The 24,600-nt window shown below is 51.3% G+C and overlaps 9 protein-coding genes across 9 annotated transcripts; 4 read left to right on the top strand and 5 right to left on the bottom strand.

Moving 5' to 3' along the window:
* Window positions 1–320: 320 nt before the first annotated feature.
* Window positions 321–1,581, top strand: STEHIDRAFT_107609 (uncharacterized protein; the record flags this gene model as incomplete). Its single annotated transcript, XM_007299707.1, has 4 exons — window positions 321–461; window positions 853–956; window positions 1,019–1,236; window positions 1,259–1,581. The coding sequence occupies 4 exons, from the start codon at window positions 321–323 to the stop codon at window positions 1,579–1,581; spliced, it is 786 nt and encodes a 261-aa protein (XP_007299769.1).
* Window positions 1,582–5,747: 4,166 nt separating this feature from the next.
* Window positions 5,748–7,173, bottom strand: STEHIDRAFT_127949 (Aldo/keto reductase; the record flags this gene model as incomplete). The annotated part of the gene is made up of 6 exons (XM_007299706.1): window positions 5,748–5,799; window positions 5,878–6,074; window positions 6,181–6,400; window positions 6,656–6,817; window positions 6,901–6,986; window positions 7,054–7,173. 6 exons carry the CDS (start codon window positions 7,171–7,173, stop codon window positions 5,748–5,750), a joined length of 837 nt encoding a protein of 278 aa, XP_007299768.1.
* A 519-nt stretch (window positions 7,174–7,692) lies between these two features.
* Window positions 7,693–9,162, bottom strand: STEHIDRAFT_90813 (ribonuclease H2 subunit A; the record flags this gene model as incomplete). Its single annotated transcript, XM_007299651.1, has 7 exons — window positions 7,693–7,765; window positions 7,833–8,009; window positions 8,086–8,209; window positions 8,268–8,541; window positions 8,603–8,723; window positions 8,779–8,872; window positions 8,937–9,162. 6 exons carry the CDS (start codon window positions 9,160–9,162, stop codon window positions 7,895–7,897), a joined length of 954 nt encoding a protein of 317 aa, XP_007299713.1. The 3' UTR covers window positions 7,693–7,765; window positions 7,833–7,894.
* A 358-nt stretch (window positions 9,163–9,520) lies between these two features.
* STEHIDRAFT_182922 (uncharacterized protein) lies at window positions 9,521–11,899 on the bottom strand (the record flags this gene model as incomplete). Its single annotated transcript, XM_007300282.1, has 18 exons — window positions 9,521–9,635; window positions 9,796–9,844; window positions 9,908–9,922; window positions 9,979–10,012; window positions 10,070–10,129; window positions 10,171–10,209; window positions 10,272–10,474; window positions 10,545–10,675; window positions 10,746–10,858; window positions 10,924–10,980; window positions 11,037–11,054; window positions 11,115–11,142; window positions 11,209–11,254; window positions 11,302–11,325; window positions 11,380–11,453; window positions 11,518–11,579; window positions 11,639–11,665; window positions 11,696–11,899. 18 exons carry the CDS (start codon window positions 11,897–11,899, stop codon window positions 9,521–9,523), a joined length of 1,299 nt encoding a protein of 432 aa, XP_007300344.1.
* A 2,918-nt stretch (window positions 11,900–14,817) lies between these two features.
* STEHIDRAFT_49515 (winged helix DNA-binding domain-containing protein) lies at window positions 14,818–15,245 on the top strand (the record flags this gene model as incomplete). The annotated part of the gene is made up of 2 exons (XM_007299295.1): window positions 14,818–15,042; window positions 15,111–15,245. Coding segments are annotated over 2 exons (360 nt in total), but the record flags the coding sequence as incomplete, so codon positions are not given.
* Window positions 15,246–16,340: 1,095 nt separating this feature from the next.
* STEHIDRAFT_118118 (uncharacterized protein) lies at window positions 16,341–16,829 on the bottom strand. Its single transcript, XM_007299705.1, has one exon. It carries the CDS (start codon window positions 16,823–16,825, stop codon window positions 16,565–16,567), a length of 261 nt encoding a protein of 86 aa, XP_007299767.1. The 5' UTR covers window positions 16,826–16,829; the 3' UTR covers window positions 16,341–16,564.
* Window positions 16,830–17,181: 352 nt separating this feature from the next.
* On the bottom strand, window positions 17,182–18,551 carry STEHIDRAFT_118117 (uncharacterized protein). Its single transcript, XM_007299704.1, has 5 exons — window positions 18,312–18,551; window positions 18,114–18,248; window positions 17,852–18,036; window positions 17,383–17,795; window positions 17,182–17,298 (listed from the first exon to the last, which is right to left on the bottom strand). The coding sequence occupies exons 1-4, from the start codon at window positions 18,492–18,494 to the stop codon at window positions 17,513–17,515; spliced, it is 786 nt and encodes a 261-aa protein (XP_007299766.1). The 5' UTR covers window positions 18,495–18,551; the 3' UTR covers window positions 17,182–17,298; window positions 17,383–17,512.
* Window positions 18,552–21,036: 2,485 nt separating this feature from the next.
* On the top strand, window positions 21,037–22,552 carry STEHIDRAFT_90806 (uncharacterized protein). The gene is made up of 3 exons (XM_007299646.1): window positions 21,037–21,733; window positions 21,800–21,833; window positions 21,931–22,552. The coding sequence occupies exons 1-3, from the start codon at window positions 21,173–21,175 to the stop codon at window positions 22,071–22,073; spliced, it is 738 nt and encodes a 245-aa protein (XP_007299708.1). The 5' UTR covers window positions 21,037–21,172; the 3' UTR covers window positions 22,074–22,552.
* Window positions 22,553–22,985: 433 nt separating this feature from the next.
* STEHIDRAFT_144402 (uncharacterized protein) lies at window positions 22,986–24,009 on the top strand. The gene is made up of 4 exons (XM_007299703.1): window positions 22,986–23,176; window positions 23,256–23,335; window positions 23,411–23,947; window positions 24,001–24,009. Exons 1-3 carry the CDS (start codon window positions 23,003–23,005, stop codon window positions 23,898–23,900), a joined length of 744 nt encoding a protein of 247 aa, XP_007299765.1. The 5' UTR covers window positions 22,986–23,002; the 3' UTR covers window positions 23,901–23,947; window positions 24,001–24,009.
* The last annotated feature ends 591 nt before the right edge of the window (window positions 24,010–24,600 follow it).

Here is a 24,600-nt window from a genome sequence, read left to right as displayed (position 1 = left end):
ATAAGTCATCCGCCTCGAATAACTATCTCCTTCCATTATTCCTGCAGTAGTCGAGCGGGGTATAATCGTTCGATATCCTAGAAGGCCAAGACAAGAGACAAGGGGTGGAAGGCAAGAGTCAGTAATGGCCTCACCGCACCCTCATATATATACACAACCCTGAACAAACCAAACTCACCGATTGCAAAAGAGCCCTCGAAGGCGGTCCCGCCGATGGAGTCCTTTATCCTCCGTTCCTGTTCTTCTTCCTTCGCTCTTCGTCCCTCGAGGGAGACGAGTACAAATACGGAAGTAGAAATACGAGGCCTAGACCAAGTCCGATGATCCTACACCGCTCAAGTCAGCTCCAAGCCTCGATCGGGCACGGTATATGGAAGGCAGGACTCGAGGAGACGGTGGGGGGGAAGGTGGGGGCGGACCGAATGGGGGAAAGGATAGGAAGGATACTTACCGCGTGTGAGGTACGAGGTCAAAGCGTATAGCTCCAGGGGAAAGGCGGTGGAATGTGCTGTGCTGTGCAGAGGAAACGCGTCAGTTTTGGACGGGAAAGGGAAGAATTGTGATTGTAATTAAGCACTGGTGGAGAGGCTGGGCCCTCATCATGCATCGTGGACTGTAGGAGACAGTTGAAAGGAGAGATGTGGCATCCACTGCTCGTTCTGAAATTCGATGCCACCAGTGACAGTCAAAAGGAACGAGAAGAACATGACGGTGGGCCACAGTGGCACTAAGCTGTGCTGTATACATCGGTCCCGGGGGCGCATAATGGTAGTCTCGACGAGCACGATGCTCTGCGAGCCCCATCAACGTCGATATGAGCGTCGACGACAGTTGAGCCACCACAGGGGTTAGACAAAGAACGTAGCCGGGTCGTATATCGAGCTCGAGCGCAAACGTCGATCACCCGATCTCCGACTCGAAAACGACGCACTGGCTCGCCCCGCCGATGATGAAATGTAGAGAAACAGACTCGCTCGAAAGCAAATGAAGTGCAGAGGCATATTGTAGGACATACCAGTTGCTATAACGCGCACGGGGACGAGTTTGGTGACGACGAGGAGGAGAGCGGGATGGGGGGGACGAAGGTGAAGGCTGAGGGACAGGAGCAAGTTGAGCCACCGAAAGCAGTGGCAGCTGAAGAGCCTCGAAAAGAGTACAAGCAGACAATAACTCACGCGACTCGCGCCTGGCGTCTGCAACGAGGCAATACACTGGCGTCTCCCGAAAAAAGCTCAAGTGTGCCTCCGACGTCCATCAGCCATCGATCCAGCACGGCGCCCTCAGACCTCGCATAGACCGGCCACTCTTCCTCGGGGGACCTGGGGAGACCATATTGCGATGCTCGGGACGTCCGCGACGATGTGCAAGGCGAGGAGCACGGGGCAGGTTACTGGATTGAGCGGGTACGACGTCGTAGAAGACTGGTTGGGTGGCGGCAGGGCAAGGGTTGTGGGAGCTGAAAGCAGGAATTGGTCGTGCAGGGCGCTTAGCGCACGGAGTCGGAAGGATGGCCGGGGTGGCAAACACAGCTCGCGGGAGGCTTGCAATGTTCCGTCGCAGAGGAATCGATGGCGAGTGTAGACGCCGTCGATGGAAATGGACGAAGGATGAAGGGGAGGAGGGAGAGTGCGCGCGGGGATTACCGCGCGAACAGAGACCGTTCAAGTTGCTGTGCAAGCGCTAGAACGCAGACCTTTCTGAGTACAGCACTCACAGCAAAGTTGCCACCCTAGCACACCAGCTGCCTTCCATGTTCTCCTCGACATTCTTCGAAGGATTGAAGAAAACACCGTTCGTCCCGGTCACTCACCGGTAACTCAGTTCAAGCCGGCCAGATCTGCGTGGCACCAACATGATATCACATTGGCGCCACATAGACGCCATTCAGGCCAAACTTAAGTTCACCCCTTCTTCACATTCGCCGACGGTCATGCGATCACTTCTCGGTCAGACAGACATGAACTCTGGGCCCGTTTCTTAAAACCTCTAAAGCTACGAATCACGGCATTCAGAGCGAACGTCCGACAACTACAGCTCTCAGTTCGAAATGCGTGGCTTGCACAGATGAGGGTGGACGACAATACAACAATAACAACGAGCGAGGATAACGACAACTCTCAGCCTCATCTCAGACTCCATCGTCTTCGAATCACTATACCATTGATTCCATCTGAGAAGTAGTCCTGCCCGTCAGTACGACGGATGAACGCACGAACACGACGTATCCGTATCCTTACTGTACGTCAACGCTCGAGAGGACGATCACAGAAGCTCGCCTCGCCCACGCCCAACTTGTCTCCGAACAACGCTGCAAAAATATCGTCTGTGATGTAGAACATGAAGAGCCTGAGAGCATCGACTTGTCAATCATCGCATACCTCCACACCATAAATCAAAACACAACGGTAGAGTTCACCGATACCACTTACCATCATCATCTTATCATAACACGAGTCAATGGTCATGAGTTAACGCTAGCATAAGTCGGTGACATCGTTCTGGTCGCATTGAACATACTTACCTCGAGCAACAGATGCAGGTGGCTTAGAAGACTCAGGCGGCCCAGAAGCGATCGGTTCTTTGGATGGGTTAGGGGCCTTGGAGGGTTCGGATGATCCAGGGGGGTTAGGGAGAAGCGAATCAGCAAGCACGTCGAGCGATAAGTACCGGGGCCGCCGATACAGAGAGCGCAAGTGCGACGGTGAGGAAGAGGATAGAGAGCCTAGAAAGCATTCTTGAAGCGAGGGTTTGGTTTGCTAGGTGAGCGACTTGGGTGTTGGTTGTAAAGAGTTGAAGGAACGAACGAGGGTAGGCGTGAGGCTTCGTGGGACGGAAGAAAGGCTTGCATACTTCTGAAGTTTGTGGTGTGACTCGGACCCCTCCCAGCGCGATCGGTCGACCACGCTTCAATGATGATATCGGCGGCGCATTAATGGATGATATAAAGGGCGACGAGAATCATGCACCTTCAATGAGTGGATGACATCAGAGAGTACGAAGAACCGAACAAAGAGAAATAATCCCGCTTTACGAGTATATCTGGTGGCAGAGGTATAGAAAGCGTCGAAGTTGAAAGGCTTGAAGGACGTCCAACGAAGTGACATCGCAGTGACAGTTGCACAACCAGAGAGAACTAGAGCGATTCGAAGAAAGTAGCACATTCAAAAAGGACATCCCAAAGCACGCTCGAGCGAGACGGGCGACGTCAACTGTAATAAGCATCACAATCGCGAAACGAGCGGTATTCCCGTCTGTGTTGACCGAGCTTGCAGACCAGATATAAACAGTCCATCCAAGTATACTCATCATGATACACGACGAAGAAAACGCTGGCACCCGATCGGAGAAGCACTGGATGAAAATCATCATGATTCATGAAACCTATCCGGTCAAATGCTCAGCTGGATGATGTCGATATCGATTCAGAGGCTGGGCCAGAATCTAGACACAAACGGATGCCTGGCGAGGCTAGAGATATATAAATATGATGGTGAGGTGAGAGGCTCTGAACAGCTAGCTTACACTGACAAGTTCAAGTTGAAGGTGAAGGAAGCTTGCTCTGGCGGATTCCGGTTATCTCCGCAATCCAAGAATCTCGGCGCCACCCCAGACACCCGGCTGATGTGGCGCAGAATGGCCTACCACCACCGAGCCGATTTACACCTGCATCGCTGAATATAAAGTCGATACGAATAATCACAGAAAAGAATGTTCGTCCCGGTCTCTAACCGGAAGAAGTACTTATCCCATTCGCCAACGGTCACGCGAGTATTTCTTTATGCCCTGGTATGCAGGATTGAAGACACAAATTACTGCATTCAAAGCGAATGTCCGAATAGTACGACGACGACGAACGAACGAACGAACGAACGAACGAACGGGGACAACAACAACTCTGGAACTCATTCACAGCGAACTAAATTAAACCACGTTTCCGTCTCTCTCAGATCGCCCGCAAGACTGCGCCGCTGATTTCATCTGAAAAATGCAGTCTCGCCCGTCAGTACGATGAATGGACGAATAAACACAACCTATGGACAGCTTACTGTATGTCAACGCTGGCGAGGGTGATCAAAGGCCCTACAATATGCCTCCCAGGCCTCCCAACAAACTACCGAGGCCGAGAAGACCGCCTGCCATATTGCAGAACGTGCAAAAGACACAAAACGACGGGACAAGTACATGTTGAGAGCAGAAAGACCATCAGTCATCGCATACATACGTCTAGGCCGTAAAGAAAAAGTTCATCACTTACCATCGTCACCAGAGGCTAAAGTAACAATGACCATCGCACGAGTCGTTAGTAAAGCTAGCATACCTCTGAGAATCGTTATGGTCCGAAACGTACCTCCAGCAGCCGCAGGTGGCTCCGAGGGGTCCGGGGGGCTGGAGGGCTCGGGAGGCCCGGAGGGCTCGGGTGGGCCAGAAGGGTTAGGGGGAGGCGAGTCCGCACGCAAGTCGAGCGACACAGGCGCCGCCGACACAGAGAGCGCGAGCGCAACGGTGAGGAAGAGGATATAGACTTTAGAAAGCATTCTCGAAACGAGGGTTTGGTTGACTGAGTGAGTGACTTGGGTGTTGGTTGGAAAGAGTTTGAGAAACGAAGGAGAGTAGGTAGGCAGGAACCTAGCGAGCTTCGAGAGACGGGGCGAAGACCCTTATATACTCTCCTCGTATTGGGACGCCTTCTAGCGCGATCCGTCGAGTGATACTAATAAGCTTCCATAATGAGTCGGGAAGTGTAAGTATATCGGCGCCGCATTCATAGATGATGGGAAGAGTGGCGAGAATCATGCATCTCTATTGAGTGGATGACATCAGAAAGTCTATGAGGAGCCGAACAGGCGAAGTGAATCCCATTTCACGAGCATACTATTTCATCACAGAGATATAGAAAAGCTTCAAAGTTGAAGGGCGTCTAACGAAGTGACATTGACAGCTGCACAGCTGGGGCGATTCGAAGGGTATCGCACCAAAAGGGTCATCCCAAAACACGCTCGAGGAAGACGAGCGACGTCAACAAGCACCGGAATCGCGAAACGAGCGGTATTCCCGTCTCTATTGACCAAGCCGGCATACTATAAAATCCATCCAAGTATATCACAAATCACGAAGAAGGCAAATTGAAGCACTGACACCAGACCGGAGGAGCACTGAATGAAACACATCATTCAGTGGATCCGGTAAGAGCATCACCAAACTGGGTTCACGAATGCCCAGACCAGAGCCAGAAGCAAACAAATAGCTCGAAGAAGTCACCGGGGTTCGATTGGTTGCATTGAGAATCAGTACGCACTGAGTCGCATTATGAGACGTAGCCTAAGCCCATAAATACCAGCGTGAACAGCTCGCTTTCCGTTTCCCGGACGCTCTGAATTAGCTGGATGATGTCGATTCAGAGAGGCCGAGTCAGGATCTAAACACGAACGAACACCAAGCGAGGTCAGAGAGATATAAATACGATGGTGAGAAGTTCTGTACACGACCAGTTGAAGGGGAAGCTTCAGGGAGCTTGCTCAGGCGATTCCGGTTATCTCCGCAATTCAAGGATCTCGACGCCACCCCAGACACTCGAGTGGTGTGGCGCAGAATGGCCTGCAACCACCAAGCCGATGTCAGTACGCCTGCTTCACTGAAGTGTGAGGTACTCCGTGTTCCAATTGGGCGAGTGATCAGGTGCTTACATCGTTTACTAGGTTCTGGGGCATGAGACGTATCGCCCGATCAGTTGGAGTACAGATCCCCGTTCACAGTGCTGGGGTATCTGCGAACAACAAGTGCATCATCGAGGAAGGATACCTGTATCCATAGTCAGCATACGCCACAATGCAGTCAACCACAGCAGTCGAATGACCCCAGGCCACCAGCAGTAGTCACATCATCCGACCCCAAGCAATCTTCGTGATCTCCTCCACTTCCGTCTTCGTCAACGTCACATCCAGATACCTGACCTTGTTCGTTCCAGGAATAGGACTGATATCATCTCCCTGGGCAAGCAACCATGCTAACGCCACCCCTCCGGGAGCTTCATAATGTTCGGCCAGTTCTCCGCCGAATCCGCCTGAAATCATTCTCTGCGAAGCCCTCTGGTCCTTTCTGTGTTTACGCACACACGTTACATGAGGTCAATAACCCCTGAGATAATGAATGAACCTAAGCGTGTAAATACACGAAACGCACGTATTGTCCTGTGAGCAGACCCCTTCCGAGAGGCGAGTACGCAATGACCGTGACGCCAAGCTCGCGTGCGGTCATCAGAAGAGCGATCTTCTCGTCCATGACATCTAGTGTGAAGGGAGAGAATTCGACTTGGAGTGCTGCGATGGGATGAACGGCGTGCGCTCGGCGGAGGGTCTGGGCGGAGACTTCGGAAAGGCCGATGTATTTGGTCTTGCCAGTTCTGTCGGACAGAAGAGTGGTCCGTTAGAGATTCTTGAGATAAATACGAAGATGAATGGGTGCGTACTTCACGAGTTCGGCCATGCAGGCGATGACTTTCTACACGCATTGATTCACACATCAGATTTTGCCGCCTTTATCAAAGCGAAGTTTCTGCTGACCTCAATCGGGATTCGCACTTACCCACAAGCACACACAACGCAAGTCAGCTATTGCATTCGTCATCTATACCTGACACAAAGCCATCAAGCCTTACCGGTGGAGGTACCACAGATCCACACTCTCCACACACAACCTGCTGAGAGAGGTGTCGAGATTCTCCGTGACCCAGGCAAGGTCTGCGGCCTTGTCATTCGGAGAGAAGAAGCCAAACTTTGTGGCGAGGAAGATCTCGGAGCGTTCGCCCGTCTTTTTGAGCCTGTATCTACCGCCACAATGATAAGGATGGACATTTGTGCCAGATCTCCATGAGGGACATTGGGAAGACCAAAAGCGGCTCACCACTTGCCAATGAGCACTTCAGAGTCATTATACGCGTTCGCTGTATCTACATGAGTACATCCACGCTCATAGACAGCATCTAGCACCTATGAAACAATGGCAGAATCAGCGCCACACTCCCTCAAAACACACAACGGCAGGAACACAAAGTACCTTGAGATATTCTTCGTCGGACTGTGTCCCTTCTGGTGAGTGGTAAATATTTCCCCCTAAGCTCATAGCACCGAAGTCTATGGCTGGCACGGTCGTGTTTCCGATCCTGCGTTGCGGCATGTAGCTGGAGACATATCGAGTAGGTGTAGATTTATTGCTAGAAGGATACCGGGAGAATAGAGAGACGACGACGAGGATTGTCGCACTTATCGATATCAAAGGACGACCGTCCTGTTTATAAGTACTTCAGCAAGCGCGCGACGAGCCCTGTGACCGACTGCAGTATACATAGCAGTACCGACATCAATTTAAACCTGTGCATAACTAAATAGATCAGAAGGGGATTACCAAGCAGTCGAGCCGGTCTGGAGAGCGCAAAGCGTTCGGAAGAGCTTGGAGCCGCCACGGTGTTCTTCAAGACGAAGGGAAAGCAGAATGCAGAAGAGACTAAGTGGCGTGCATCGTCCACGGAGCACACAGTGGATGGGTGCTGCTGATGGATAACGAAGAGAACGCAGGATGACGCGTTGTCGAGGCCGAACCATACTATACTTCCCAGCGCTTTCCTGTCATGCCATGATATTCCGTGATGTTCGGGAGGCTGACGAGCGGAAGAGAGTGGATTAGACAAATAGCTCTGGAGCATCATATATCACACAAAGTACCTCCACAGACAGAAGAAGGAAGCACAAGGAAGCATTCCTACACGGGTCTACGGCAGGATGTATGAACTAGATCAGCTACCTTCGGTCAATGCAGTGTACCAAGTAGTTACTCACAATCGTATATATTGAACGACAGATGAGCAAAGAAACCAAGATGAGAAGGCACAAAATGCTGATCATAGCGTTCCGACGCTGCTCAGAAACAGGTCTCGAGTAACAGCACAACGCTCTTTGTCTCTACCCGATGCACTCTCGAACGCTTTCACAAGCGATGCCTGCCCATCATCAATCCTGCAAGAACGCGTAGAATGACCGAGCTGAACATGAGTATCATTCACAACGGCAGTAGTGAATGGAAATGACACACCATTGAACGTCGTGTGCCTCCTTCTCGAGGGCAACCTTGGCTGTCGTCCATGAGAAGCGGACGAAGGAGGGGAATCCGAATGTACGATCTAGTGACAATTTGATCCACTCCTTTGTCTTTGGATCTACGAAAGCCTAAATCAGCGGGAGCACAGCGAAAGAACGAGAAGAAAGTAGTGTTACCAGACGGATACCCGCTTCCAAACTCGCTCGCCCACCTCCTCTTAGCTTCGGAAGTCGACTGTAATTCGTATTGTTTGTCAGATGAAGGGGAGTCCTCCTCATAAATCCACCCCTCGATCCATGCATCTCTCGTTACTTTAGCCGCCACACTGGCTGCTCCGACAATTTTGAACTTGGAGTCTGCTTTCGCAGTAACAGTGAAGTTGATACCGGGGAATTGGGAGGATAAGTAGGCTTCGTAGGTTTTAGTAGGACCAAGGGCGTCGACGTAAACCTATCGATTTCAATCAACAACGATCAGCTTGGCGAGATGCACAACACTGAAAGTGCATTACCTCGGATAGTTCAAGGCCACGCTGCAGGACTTCACGTATGAGCAGGACAGTCGCGTCCTCGGATTGTCTATTCAGGTTCGTTGGAGGGCGACGAAGCATGCCACTCGAAATAGCTTGTGGACTTCATCTCGGGATCAATGAAATGATAACAGACAGAGTGAGACAACAGAACGCACCTGACAACTCTCACAGACCACCCGAGGTTACTTGGGTCGTCGCTCAAGGATTTGAGCAGGGCCGAACGCGTTGTAGCGGTCAGTGTCTTAGAGTCTTGGGCACACAAGTTAGTTCAATTATACAAAAGCAGCATATAACATATAAACAGTCAGTATACCAGCAAACCCAAGTCCTTCCAGCTCCTCCTGATATGACGCTGGACAGTACGCGATTCCATACACAAGGGGGCCAAGAACTGGACCGCGACCAGCCTCGTCCACGCCCAGGATGTAAGGGCCTGACGCAGTTGGTGTCGGTGAGTGATAAGTGTAGGACTCGGTAAGTGATGAGGAAGTAGATGGCGACGATGGCACAGCGTTTGGGGCACAATCTTCGTCAGACATGATGGGCAGAAGTTGAGAGTTGCGAACGAACGAAAACCGCGTCTACGAGGTCTCGACGCGACGCGTGTGTCACGTGATGACGAACCTTTTGTGCCACAGACCGCTGCCATGCTGTGGCGAGCAGGCCCTCCCCTCAGCGAAGTCACTGACTATCGCGTTATTGACCTTGCCAGTAATCTGTGCACATTTTCACTCGCCTAGACAAGCCATGGATTCCGGTTTGACACCAACAGTGACAATGCCACGATCCTCCGTTCCTCAGCTCAACAATGACTGTCCGCATTCCAACACAATGCCACACTCTTCTGCACATAAAGGCGTCGACTAGATACACTCGTAGCAGATAACCGCCCTATATTCAAGCCGAAGAGCCCACTACATATTGCTTCGTCTTGACCAGTCCAGCAATCACCTCTTCCGGAAGCCCGAGATGAGCCTTGACGAGTGCAGGTGGCGTACTTATTGGCCAGCCACTGCGAAGTCGAATAGATAGACAAGGCGGTCAGCAAGTACTCGGTATGATGACATGTGAATGCAAGAACGGACCTCTTGAAGAGAGATATCAGCGGACTTGTCTAGGGATGTCAGTGATGGTCAGAACTCAGATGCATCCGCCTTAAGGGCTAAGCATACATACCGGTTTTGAGTATCTCAAGAAAATGAAGCGTATCGTTGCCGATATCTGTTTCGAAAGAATAGTATATTAATGGGCACCGACACGGTGGTAGAGAAACTGATAGCTTACTCTCGACGTAATGTCCTACCAATGAATTTGCAGTTAGTCGGGCTGAAGGCGGGAACAACCAATATACATACCCAGCGCAGCCGGCACATAGCCGATGTCACCAGCCTGTAAGCAGACGACATTCATAAAATATCCAGGATAAATATATTTGGGCAAACGAACCTGGTAGTCGAAAGTACGCGCATTGCTTTCGGCAGCGAAGACGGTCATCCGAGCATTTCCCTCACTGTCATGAGGTGAAAGACGTGACAATATAAGAAAACACACAGGAAGAATGACCACTCATCCTGCGTGGGATGCCACTACGTAGTACATTATGTCAAAGGATTCCCCAGAAAGACGTCGAAACAGCGGGATCATTTACATGCAACTTTCTCATGGCACCAGGTTCGATTGTGAATTCCACGACGGCGATCGTCTTCGATATCGGAAATCTCGTTGAGTCTACGATCTTAACAGGTCCGCCGTTCAGGTTCTGAGGTGCAACTTGAGACAATGGGTAGGAAAAGGCCTGGGGAACCTCTCCTTGAGGATCTGGAGATGCAGACGCATTGGGATCTGGGGCATCTAATATCACAGAAGTTACACGAGTCGGTCATGAGAAAAGTGAGAGAAAGAGTAGTTAAAACGGATGTACCTCCAGGGAAAATATAGAGCTCCTGACTGGGTATCGTGTCGAATGTCGATTGCGGGAGCTGAAAGTTCTTCGCGATAACTCCTTTGGGCACACGGGACAGCCAATCTGTGAGCAAGAAGGTCGAACCCATGCTGTGTGTCCGGGACGCAAAAGATGATCAATATGAGTAAACATTGAAATATGTTCCAAGTCATGACTAACCTAAAAGAGCCGTTGCCGAAGACAAGGAGGAACTCGCTACCCTCGTCCGACTCTGCAGTGGCTTTCAGGGAATGAGGAATTCCAGGCGGGAAGTACCAAAGATCACCCGGTCCCTACACAGGAACATACTTAGAGTCGAATGTGAGACAGAGGCGCAAGCAATAGAGGGGAGACAGACCACTGTGGCCAGATAGTTTCTCCCGTTTTCGTCCATTGAACTGATTTGAGTCGATCCCTTTGCCGAGTCTGTCAGCGTATGAAGTCTTGAGGCATGGAGCGGCAGTGACTAACCTTGAGAACGTATGCCCACTGCGGAAGATGTGATCAGTCGTTAGCGGAGATCCATTGCGACGACATGGTAGGAGGTGCGTCGGCGTTCTGATGCCAATGCAGTTCCCTGTTCGAACGGTCAACATATCGTCAGTATCAGCCCCTATACCGAACACATATACAACACACGTACCGAATAGCCCCAGCCTTCAACCGCATATCCATCTCTAAAGAGCGGGCTGTAAGGTCAACAAAATCCCAACACAGGTGAATACACGTCACTTACGGGTCGCGACAGGCATCTCGTGTACTGCGGGAAACATCATGAGGATTGAGTATTCAGTGACGAAATGCAGTGGCTTACTACTCTGCTGACGAGCCCAGCCACCGCTTTGCAAGCGCTGATGGCTGAGCGCGAAGGGCCACTTGGCGTTTGGTCTGTGTAGGAAGCACTCAGAGCATCAACGATCGCACCAATAGCGGCAGAAAAAGTAGGCCATACACAACGCCATGATCAGTCGTCGGAGGCGCGATGACGTCGGGATTCTGCTGCGCGAGTGGGATCTGCAGCAGCCAGTCAGCCTTAGTATGAGATGTGTAGAGATGGAGGTGCAACAACATACGTTCATCGGTCCCAGGATGTTCGCACCCTACGTGCCCCTCGTGGGCATAGGTGTTACGTCTGCATCTAGTGTATAGGCTGGAGCATTGCTTGCGGTAGACGCGGGAGAGACTGTACGAGTTTCTCTCGACACGGAGGTGGAAGCGCTCGAAGTCTCCGGTGGGGAAGATGTTAACGAGGAGGTTGAGCTGCCACTCGGCGCAGAGCAAGCCCCTGTGGCGAGAACGACCAAGCAGACGAGCTGGCGTGAGAGCGTCAACATCGTAGCGGTGGCGGATCAAGGGAGCGAGGATAGTGATGTGGTTTGAAGGGGGTGAAGGAGTGAGAGTCCGTATGCTAGCTTCTTATAAGCAGATTCATTGGATTACCCAGCTGAAGACAAGGGCCAGATTCGACGGCAAGCATCCGCTCTCAGAAAGTGAGCCCATTGGTTGACTAGAAGTAAATGACAATGTGCACTGTCCGCAATGGCGAAGCGATTTTATCGTCCTATTCAATCCAAGCGTTGAAGGTGCGCTATTTCAATCGAGACCCGAGGACATACAACTTCTCGAGCGGTTGAGCAGCGGATACATACTACCGATCTACTTCTTCCCAGCGTAGGCCAAGCGTAGGTAGTACTCAAACCCAAACTGTGAATGCTTGAGGAGCGAACTCTGTGATAGATGATAAGGAAAGAGAGCCCGGAGGATGAGACTGAAAGGGCTAACAAAGTAATTCCGAGTCAATGGCCGGGAGCATCTATAGGACTCGGATGCGCCACAACATAATTCTGCGTCATTTTGTCGTCTCCGAATGGCTTGGGGCACCTTGCTGTGGCAGGCAGTGGCAGTCCTACTCTGCGAGCCAACCCATTTGACATGCCTATGTAGCTACTACTGGCCTCCCGTTTGTGTGATTCAACTCCCTGCACGGCTACTGTATCAGCAACGAGGAGGTAGGCAGAGGTAGGCTCGGCAAAGGCCAGCAAAAGCCCGAGGTGCGCACTCCGAGTTGTTGGCACGCTTTGGCGGCCTTGCCGCGTTACGCATGAAGTATGCTATCGAGGGAGCAAGTCATATGTTGGCCGGGTGCCGCGTTATCTACTTCTGACTGTGAGCCCTCGAGTCCCTCTCTTCGCAGTCCGGAGCAAGTTGACTCTGACAACCGGCGAAGCTTCATCAAGCTGCTGTCATCAATTTGCAAGAGAAGAGTTGCCTAGCCCAGAGAGTGACGAGTCGTCATTAGAAGATAACTCAAAGAAAGAAAGATGCTCGAAGTCGAACATCGAGGTGTGTGTGTTTTTTGTCCTTGTTGGGTTTGTGCAAGTTGTGGCCGGCATTCCCACCATCCGAGTAGCCGGCGATTGCAGTTGACAGCTGTGGGTCCATGTATGTCCCAAGTGACGTATACCTAAACCATCATTTCTGAGCGTTAACGCCTTTGTTCTATGCGCTTTCTCACCCTCCCTGCACTATGCTATCTGCAATTCCCCGTGAACGATATCAGCGGGTGCAGCGCGCAGGAAAACGCTGCTATTTTCCATTTCAATCCTATATGTCACGCTCGTTATCAAGACTCTGATGAGTCGGACGATTCCCCAGGCAGCAACACTTCATGGCTCCCAAGCCCCCAGCAGCCTTCTACACGCTTCATATTGCGCGCAGCGTCGGTGCATCAGGAGGATGAGAGCTCCAGCGAGGATGGAGCAGGAACCTATCTTTCTTCCCCCGCTGCTCGAGCACCGCTTCCTGGCCCAAGCGCGCCTGCCGCTTCTCCCATCGCGAGGCCATCGTACACTTTGTCGCCAACCCAAGTAAGCTCTCGAAAGGTTTATTCATGTTTGTTCGAGCCTAACCTTTATTTACAACCCTTTGCAACCCTCGCTCTTGATGCAAGTTCCCACCGCGACAAGAAATGCCGCGCCACCTCGGCCGGGGCTCTCCGTCCATAAACTCCGATTCTGAACAAAGCGAGGATGAGACCGTAGAAAGGGACAAAGCTATCTATCACAGACCCCACAGACACGATCATTCAACATCTTCATTCGCTCATTCTCCTGAGTCGCGCCCTCATAGGGGCGAGTCCCGGTCACAACCGTCATCTTCCATGTCTACAACACGGGTGCGAGCGACTGCACGCTATACATTACCTACTTCAACGGCCCGACACTCTTTTGGTGCCACATCGCCACATATGACCCCTTCCAGATCACCGCGAACTAACAATCCGTCCCTGCCGCCCTCACCCCAACCGCGGCCTCGAACAAGACCGCTCTCACCCGCGCCACTCCCTGAGCCACTCGCCCCCAGTACCCTCAATCACCCTTACTCTGTCGCCCCGAACCATTATCCCGCTTACGATACGAACCGAAGGCGCATTGGACTGGACCATGTCTCATTCGATAAGAAATCGCCTCCAATCAAGCCTGCTCCGAAATCCTATTATCGCCCTCAGACACATCACTATCGATCCGCAGAACATGACACCGCCCAGAAATCTAAACCTCAACGCAAACCCAAGCCGAAATCTGGGGGTCAATCTGCGAACTTCAAGAATACTTTTCAACCAGAACCAGAACAAGCTCACTCACCTTTGACGCCACAAGAGCCTACGCGACCTTACCACCGGGGCGAGGGCCGAAGATGGATATACGCCACTCCTGGCGCATTGAACCCAAGCACGTTCAACATCGAACAATCTGAGACATTTACGTCCTCAAACTTTTCCAATGAACAAGATCAATTGGCGGATTCTTCCCCTTCTCGGCCTCCTTCCACCGATGGTCCTCCTTCGCCTGTCCCTCCTCCTTCCCCTCCACGGATGCCTTCACCCACAGGAAGACCACAACGCTCGCAAGAGCGCGTGAAAGAGCTCATTCGTATCTATGGCGGCTCAGGTCCTCCTCAGGGCATGAACGAAATACGTTGGTTAGAGGAACGCGAACGTCTGCAGGAGCAGGGAATCCTGCCGCTTACTGATGACGAGACGGAACCGGTAGAAACCAGTTTCAAGCTGCGTCCAGTATCGCCACCCAGACCTCCTACTCCACCTTCTCCACCTCCATCACCGCGCTCAGTACGGAAAGCCCAACTCAAAGCAAAAAGAGCTGTTGCCTCCTCAACGGCAGGAGCGAAGAGCAGAGCCCAGGCTAAATCGACCAGCACAAACGATCGCCAAGATAGCGTTGAGGCTGAGGAGATGTCAGAAGAGCATATTCGTGCGCTGTTGAATGTCGGACCGACGGAGGATATCGGTTTGGAGTGTCTCGTCGACCCACCACCCGGAGAGAGACCTGATTATGCGTTGCCTACATTGGTCAAGCTCGCGATCTTCAGCAGTCCGAAGAAGAGACTTACGCTGCAGGAGATTTACCAGGCGTTGCAGGATAGGTTTGAGTGGTATAAGGAGAACGACGCCTGGAAGGTTGGTACACCTTTCCGTCCGCATGCCCCTTACCACTCTGACAATACGACTGATTTATTCAATGACAGAATTCGATCCGACATTCCCTCTCCCTTCGAAGCTGTTTCCGAAAAGTTACGAGACCGATCACTGAGCCTGGTAAAGGTTGCTATTGGACTCTTGACCTGAGCCAAGGCGAAGGTAACAAGCGTGTTCGCAAGCGAAACCGCGCTCCGACAAAACAACAACGTGAAGCTGCTGCGAAGAAAGCTGCTGCTGTATCAAGCCAGAGCTCTTCCCAGGAACCACAAGAAGACGATCAACTTCTCAGCGGACATGGCCAAGGCCAGTTGCACCCTCCGAGTGCGCCAACCCGGCAATTCACAGACGACTATGATAGCAATCCTGATGACGGCGAGTATTCTCAGTGGAGCCCCCCACCGCAAACCGCGGGCATGACCATGCCTCAATACTCGGGGGGCCATGTGCCTGGTGTTCCCCCTATATACTACGGGGATCATAGATCTGTCCAACTCGCGAGCCCTGAGCAGCGTCGATATCACGCGGGAAACAGCTATCAAGACTCACGGACGTCTGCCCAGGTTGGGGCCCGCAACCCCCCGTATCCCGCCTCTATCCAGAATCGTAGCTACACCCCCCCTCGTCCGTACCTCAGCTCAAACTCGCAGAGCCAGTCTTCTCGATCACCCATCATCCTCCCTGATCCTCTACCAGCTCGCACGTCCCCCAAGACCCGCCCCACGCACTTTAATAGCCACCAGCATTCAGATCTGGCGCGACCCGCCCGCCGAGACGAGCTTCACCAGTCACTCGACAGACCCCTTCCACCTATGCGTACAATGTCCATTTCACCTCCTCCCGGCGGTATCAGCGCGTACGAATCACCGTCTATGAGCCTGGTCCCACCGCCACGATTTGGTACGGCTGCCCATTCAAGCTCGAGGTTTGGGCGTACAGCGTTCGGACAACCGAGCTTCCAGCCTATCGGACTCAGACCAGAGTCTTCACTCTACCTCGGGCGTGCAATACTGGGCACGAGCGGTTCATCTCTTGAGGCAACACGCACCAGTGAAAAGAGCCAGGGAAAGCGGAGAGCCGAAGAGGATGAAGATGAGGAAGCAGGAAGGCAGTCGGCGGAAGTGAATGAGAGGCGGCAGAGGAAGAAAGGGAAGTGGGTGCCTCCACCTTTGAGACCTGGATACGAGTATGTGAGGGATGAGAATGGATTGTGGACGGTACAGACGATAAAAGGAATGGAGGTCGAGCCAGTGAAGTGGCTCAAAGATTTTGGAGGGGATACTGACGCTGATGTGCGGAGGAATCGGCGTGAGGGTCGAGAGTACAGTGAGTATGAAGAAGACGAGGATCAGGACATGGATGACGGTGTGGATGAAGACATGGAACGATGAAGATAAGTCCGGCTGGCGAGGTGGGTACGGTGACGGGTATAGAGTGTGAAGGGCTTGATGGGGTATGAGGGAGAGGTTCTGTGCGTAAAAGTACTCGGTGATTTTCTTTTATCTTATTCGTCTTGGTTTGTTTTCTTCTGCATTGGTTTGTTTGCACTCTCGCTATCATGTTGTCTTTTACGTTCTTGCTCTTCCTTCGTTTGTCTTTGTATACTGCTTGCTTTCATCGCTGTCCTTTGCATCGTTGTCTCAGTACTCATTGCAGACCTCTTCCACTCCTTATCACCCGTCGTGACCACTGACTTTGCTCCTAATACACTGTTATTCGACTTGTAGGAGTTCCTGCTAATTTTTAAGCCATTTGCTTCACGCATTCAGACCCTCTTGGCATATGCCTCGCTCTGTCCTAATCACATTTGCTCTACTTAGACCACCGTCACCTTCGCTCTCCCATGCTCTGTTAGCCACTTCGACGAACTTTGGTTACATTACGCCCGACAATTTAAGAGATTGCGTATTGTGCTGAGGGAATTCAAGCAGACAGACCGAGCAACAAAATAATGAGTCCTATGAAACGCAGGCACGTTGTAAACTTATAAAAAACCTGGTCACGAAGGATTGCACAAATTGCTGGACTCGTGGAAAGTGGGGAGACTTCTTGTTGAGGAAATCCGCGGAGGCGCGTTTCTTTCATGCGATGATGATCATACTTTCTTTGCTTCCGAGTAAGAACTAGTATAGCAGCTAGTACGTGATTTCAGATTGAGAATGACAAACGAAGCGAGTCTCAGTTCTCTCCTACATATTGCCTTCTTCCGCCTTACGGACTAAAAGCTTGCGCAGGGACCTAGTCGTAGTCATGATGAGGATAAACAAGGCAATTATTGTCATTAGCATACTCGCATCCGAAACAATGACGAAGTGTACACACCGCAGAACATAGAATATCAGTGTCCGGTGAAGCCGTCCGGTATGTCTCGTCGATTATTAGCTCTTGACTGAATTCCTCCTCCACCTCAGCCCGAATACTCTTCATGCTAATCGGCTTGTCATAGACACGTTCACGAAGCTTGGCAACCTGTCCATACGCATGCCACCCAATCTTCTCTCCCACGTCCTTTGGGGGTTAACTCCTTCTGTGTACACAGTCGTTCGTAAGCATTTCTTATCCATTTCGCAACACGCAGCCGTCGTCCAAGCAAGAGTTGCTCCAATGGCGCAAGTGGCTCAGGTCCAAGCTCAGTGATGGCCTGGTCCCGAATGTGGTCGAACTCCCACATGGTTGCAAGTTCAAGAGCAAGGATGAGGTCGGCCGTCTCCAGCTCCATGTTGCTTTGTTTGAGTCTGTTATACAGCACCGTGTTGAATATCAAATAGTGGAAGAGTTAAAATACACGCACTCAGGATAGAGCATGTTCATGAAGGCGCGGAAAGCGCGCGCGCTGATCTGTGACGGAAGACGAATAGGATCATCATCTGTCCGGCCTTCCACTTGAGATGTACCTCCGTCGGGGAGCGAGAATAAAGCGGTAAAATGAGGTGTGGTGAGGCGAAGAGGTGGGATTCTGAAAAGCGTTTTTTCAGCCTGTCGTCGTCCGAGTCACCAGAGTGGGATCAATCAATGATAGAGAGAAGATAACATGATAGAAGACTCGAACGTACCAAGAAAATCACGTAATCTGGGCAGTAAAAGGTGTCGTCTCTGCTTATTTCCCATGTTGCACCATCTTCTTGGACGACGACGGGAGAAGATGAGGAAGGCATATCATTCACTTCACTACTATCGGGGTGCATACTCTGCTGACAGGATTTACGACTGAGAATTTTACATTCAATAGTCAATTAATAAAATAGACGTACTGCTCTGGCTTCTTCTGCTCGTGAGAAATCGGATTCAAAGACATCATGAATATTTTTCAGCAGGATGGGGCGTTCTTTGCGAAGAGTTGAGATCGCCACACGGCGCTGCCACCGGTTACCGGAACCCTCTGATCTCTTTCTCTCTCTCAGTTGCAAAACGTCGTAGTATGTATTCCACCCCATAGCTTCCCCGTCCGATGATGAGGGTGGTTTTGACGCGTACACCAGGTATGCATAACCTTCGGCCATCCACTCCTCGTTGTGGAACCTTCTGCCCATACGAAGTGTTTCCCATGGTGTGATGTCCGCCTTCTGGTATGCATCGTCAACACGGGCACGTACATCGTCGAGGTCCCAGAGGTTCCCGAGATGAAGAGCTGCTTCGAGCTGCGTAGCCCCTATGTTGCCCTGAAGCGTGCTCGAATGGATGCTTGAATGATAACCTCAGGACGCAGTATACGTGCGAGTGAGATGTTCACGTACGTAGGATACAGAAAGCTTACGAAGGCGGAGAAGTCATCACTACCTATGTCGTCCGGTAGTTGGATGAATTTGTCACCCTGGGGGCATAATGAAGGGAACTTGTGCCGTACATCGAGCGAGTCCATCGTAGCAAGCATGGTCTCACTGCCTAGGAAACCATGGATGGGAAGTCGGAATAATACATGCCCTGCCTAGCAGGTCACCGTGTTTGATCAGTTTAAAGTTTCACGTAAACGAAAACGAAAACACAGAGTTAAAGCACAGACCAAAAATACAACAGATAAATCGTAGAATAAGGAGTCTATCTTTTGCGACGTTACTGTTTCCGAGCTTTTGGGATAGTTTGCTTGTAGCCGTGATGACCACGATTAGATGGAGGGAACTGCGTAATACTCAAGCCACATACCAATAATCCCAGTCTCCGAAGAGGACTTTTTGACATGGTAATATTCCTGTAATTGCTCTGTGACTAGATCCTTGATGTTCTCGGAGACTGCAGCGTAGTTTGTGCGAAACTCCTTTGCCTTGTACAGCCCATAACAAGGACCAACCTCTGACAGGGTTCTACTGTTTCTTGAAGCGCCTGCATGGACGTTGACCTTAGGGGCATAAGCACAGATCTCTTCCGCAGAAGCCCTCCACAGACTCTCCCTCATGTCCACGAGACGTGCATAGGTATACCAACCCAGTATACCCCGTAGTGACGCATCGATAGGCTCCCACTTTCTAACGAATACACCAAATGCTTCGGTCAGCCATGCCGCAATGCCGCATTCTCGGCCAAGTAGGACACGGTCGGACAAGCTAGGCGTCTGTATCTTCAGCACCGCATCCCCCTGGATCTTTTCGAAGCTCCACATGGATGACAGTTTCAAAACTGATGCCCATTCTTGTGGGAGTACATCGGTGGCACCAGTAGCGAAGCTATTCTCGAATGGCGAGTTTAGTACTTATGCATCTGTTTTAGGTGTCATGACGATTGACTTACTCGGGACATGCGACTTTGAGAAAATTACGGAAGGAGTCGGCACTGACGTTCGGCACGACGAGGATGGAAGCATTTTCTGAGCTCCCAGGAGGTACAATGTCACCGAGCATATCTGGGTTCATCAAAGACTGGGGGACCTTGAACAATACGTTTTCGACCTGTGTTTATGTTCGCATGACATGTCAGAGTATAGCACAGTCGCGAAAGACCTAACTTACGCAGAGAATAACCGTTTCCTGATAATACAATACATGTCGCACCATCGTCAACGAGTCCGTGCCACATTCTGGGCCTGCGTGATCCAAGCCCGGGCCTTCAACGGTCAACTCACTTTCAAGGCCTGCACCTGAGCCGGTTGATATGATATCTGTCGATTCCTGAAAGGCGTCCATGAGCCAGGGTGGTCGTGAGGAGTAGAGAGAGCGAGACGGGGAACCTGTACGACACTCAACTAGGAAAGGGTGAGTGGGGAATTAGGGTGGCGTGGGATGGGAACCACAGGTTTTTAGTCTGGTATGAACATATATAAGCCTCGTTCAGAGTTGGGGTCGAAAGAGTGTTTAAACACTCTTTCGACGGTCGTTGAACGTATCCGAGTCTTGGCGGTCGAAACACTCCTTTGTGAGCCAATCAGGAGAGATGCCGAATGAATACTCTCTCTCGGCCATCAGAGTGTTTCGACGCCAAGAGTCGAGAACCCGCTCAACGACTGTTGAAAGAGTGTTTAAACACTCTTTGCTCATGTCTCGAAATCGAACTCTGAACGAGGCTATAGTTTGCTCAGAGATTGAGTACGAGAAGAGAGGCCCAAATCGGTTCGGAACGGTGCATTTGGGCTGACCAGGTCCTCATGCGAAATTATAGTTGAAGATGTTGAACCGAAGCAGAGTGGCGGCCAAACGACAGTGCTACTGGCCGGCTCTACCCGGCTCTACCCGGGTGCGGATGCGGCCGCGGGGAACGATCAAGCCAATACACAAAGTTCCACAATTTCGTCTACTTACAGTTTCCCATATCTCCGAATTACAAGAGATCACACCGCGGATCGATTGCCAGTAGAATTGTATATCCATATAATATACATTTGCTGTACCATCTGGAGTGGACAATAATGGGTCACACCTTGACCTTGCCACTCTTGAGATAACTCGATACAGACTCGAGTCATGTTTTCCACGCCGGGGAACCCTTGACCACGCTCCGACCAGCCGGCAATACTCCATCTTCGGCTTCCTCTTGACCGCCACCCCATCAGTCTCGCCAGCCCTCAGCATCGTCTTCAACGATTCACACCGACCGCAGAACACACATAACGAACTCGGATCACTCCAGAGCATCCAACAGTACACGTTCCTACTACTTATACCGCTGACGTCGACGAGTGCACAAGATGACAACGAACGGCAACATCATCTCACCCACACCAAGCCCGGGCTTCCGTGCGCCCTCCCCTTTCTTCCGACGCAATCGGATCCTGGGTCGAGCGCCGTCACCTCCTACATGGGCCTGCTACGAGCAGATTCACTCGGACGACTACTACGACGGCGAGTTCTCTTGCTCTGACTCGGATTCTGGGGGAGAAGATAACGATGATGATGATCATCGATCCTGCTCCGAGGATGGAGAGGACTACGATGTTGCTGCTGTCGATGGCTTGGGCGACCAGCAGGGTCAGGGCAACGACAGCGCTGTCGTCGATAGCATGGACGTTGATGAGGTTGGAGATGCGGAGAAGAAAGCGCAGGAGCGTGCGCTCGCACAGGCGAAGAGCAAAGGGAAGCAGAAGGCCGTCGATGATGAGCAGGAACACGGACGCGAAGAGATACTGGTGACTCGCAAGGTCGCCCGCCCTGCTCGCAGAAAGGGGAGAGACAGTTACAGGAGGCAGCCTGAAGCCAACCTACGTCCAATTTTGACCATTCAGAAGAGCCAGGGCTTTGTGTGGAATCAGGTATGGGTTCATCCGCTGTTACATATACCATGTGCTAGAAATTGAATACGCTCCACTTATTCTTAGGATCTCTTTGTACCTCCATACATCAAAGATCGATGTTCGTTTCTTTATCTCTCGTCCATTGCGCCTTACTTATGGGTTCTTCTACTATATCTCGAATTGAAACTTGTTCGTCAACTTGTCCGAACCGCTAGACGTTGCATCAACTTCTCCTGCCAATAGCACCGGCTTTGTTTCCACGTCCGCGTCCTCGACAAACTCGGCATGGGACAACTACGAGGTCGAAGTCGTCGAGATTCGTGTGCGCGAGGGAGAACTCAACGACATCATCCCCTGAAACATCGCAGCTGGCCTGCTCATCTCTATTCTACGGTTACATCGGGTGTCCACGTCCAGGTTGCCACGCCACAGTTGGTACGGTGTATCCACACATCTACACTGGGACTCACGTCCATACTCTATCCCTCCCTATTCGTATTTGACATGTTTCAAACCTGCTCACCACACCCTCGTTGAGCCTCCTTCGGTTTAATATGCAGAGTTTCATACTTACGTTCCCCTCTCCATTCCCATAACCTCGCCTCAGAATTCTACTATCTTTCTTCTCCCCTCTCATTCAAATCTACGGACTTCGTTTTTGCATTTCTCCGGGTCACCGTTGCTCTCCATATCCCATTCGTGCTTCGCTTTCTTGAACCTTTTTCACTGCAGTTTGCCCTATCAGGCCCGGATATGTTCATTGTATAATTCCTTGTATTATGGTTTCCGTTATATAAAGTGTTGTGTCCTACATACGTGTTCCAATGCCCCCACACACAACCCCCATTCCCAATTCCTTGTGTGTGTCTTGACGGCCAATGGGCAGTTTTGCCGTTCACCTGCCTACATTCGCCCAACATCTGTTCAGAGAAAACGCTGACATTCTGCAAACCGTCCGGGAGGTCATAAGTAGGCGTATGCAGCATCACGAACGAGATGCCGAACTTCGGTGTTCTTCCAGCACTTACTGTCCTTGTACACAGTCAGTTCACCTGACTGGTGGGACCCGGACGTTAGAGACGTCATTCTTTGTGGAATTTCTCGCTCCTCGACCTTCGTGAACGACGCGCGGAGCCAATGCGACGGCGCCCGGCTCTGTAGATTATGTGTCATTGTTTGTGCTTGTTAGGATCAGAAGGCGATGGCTTGCAACGCTGCGGGATGCCACAGAACTCCTAGTAGTTGTTTACCCACATCGTATACTATTGTTCATCCTCTCACCACGCAATGTCTCCTAGTACTCCAACCAGGGATCTCAAACTGAATGTTCCGCGTCATAATACCCAGAGGATAGGCCCCATGTTGACCGGGGCAGTGCAGGCAGTAGCTCGCGGACAGAAGATCAAGACTGACCTTCGTCAGTCAGGACACGATCCCGGGAGTGCCTTAGCTATTGCAGTGGTAGGTTATTCATCAGGATTCGGTGGTCGACAAACGCGTTCTGACAGGCTGTAATGATTCATACTTACCCACTCCCTAGGAGAGCGCCAGTGAGTGGAATTCACTACTGACTACGGCGCGAGCGGACAGAGGGCCACAATGGGACGTTGGCACGCAACAGTACGTCATATTTCTCTTTGACTCTCCGACTGATGTTGATGATACAACTGACTAACACCATGGTTCTTCGGTTAGATTCCATGTAGAAGCAGAGTCCGAACTCTACTACAACCCGTCACCACTTCGCGAGCACCTGAAAGAAGAGGAAGAGCCTCCGACGACCTCCAAACGCTCCGATCCTCCCCACCCCTCATCTAATGGTGGGATGTCTCGAACACCCTCAAGATCTCACCTACAAGCTCAGCTTCCGTATGGGATGAACGGTGCTGGCGGTATGCCTGGAGGCATCTCTCCATCTCCTCGAGGTGGCCCATACCCCGGCGGAGCAGGCCAGTACAACTCATCTATTCCCCCTAATCAATTCTATGGGTCGGGTGTAGGGAGAGATTCGATGGGTGGTATGGGTGGTATGGGAAATATAGGTGGAATGGGGCAGATAGGCATTGGAGGGGGCTCGCCGATGACGACCAGGAGCGGAGGTGGCGGGAATATGGGGATGGGCATGGGCATTGGTATGGGAATGGATGGTCTGGGAATAACCCCGGATGTCAGGCGGAGGATGTAGTCTCGTGAGTGACGCTATTGTCCGTAGCGCCACGTTGTATGATCCTGGTATGTTGCGATCCTCTGCTCGTGGATCACAGTATTGAATAACTTCCTATTAGATTGTATTTTTTGCTTTCTTCTGGGTGCATGCAAGATGCTATATATTATTCTGTCATGTGCATGCAGGATAGACGATGTCCGGTGTGTGCTGCTATCTGCCATACTTACCGTCGTCTGCTCGCGAAATTTAGATAGGCGCGCGTTCATTTTCTACAACAGAATTTATGAAGTGACCCGGCCAGGTTAAAATCGATGGTCCCAAGACCTCGATAAATATAGCTTGAACAGCTTCCACTCAGCTTCATTACATGCAGTGTGCGTCGATAAGCATCAAAGCTAGTGCAGACACGCACGTACTTCACAGCATAGCCCTTCGGCTGTGAATGTTCTGGAGCATATAAACAACACGCATCTGGTCAACCCCTCTCTCCCACTTTCTGTTCCCACATACAACATGCACAAGGACAAAGATGCTCTCTCTGTTACGCCCCTTGATGCTGCCAAAGTGGCGCTAGGTGTGGCGATGGTGCTTGTGAAAGCTTCCCCCATTTCGCAAGTATCTATTCTAGTCGACACTGCGGAGCTGATCTTGAACATCATGGAGGTGCGTATGGTGTTTGCTTCCCTCCGACTCCACTCCACATCGCAACGCTGATCAT

The sequence above is a fragment of the Stereum hirsutum genome, assembly GCF_000264905.1.
Source record: "Stereum hirsutum FP-91666 SS1 unplaced genomic scaffold STEHIscaffold_2, whole genome shotgun sequence".
Taxonomy (NCBI): Eukaryota; Fungi; Basidiomycota; class Agaricomycetes; order Russulales; family Stereaceae; genus Stereum; species Stereum hirsutum.
The sequence above is the reverse complement of the archived record's forward strand: the minus strand, read 5'-3'. Positions and strand labels throughout refer to the sequence as shown.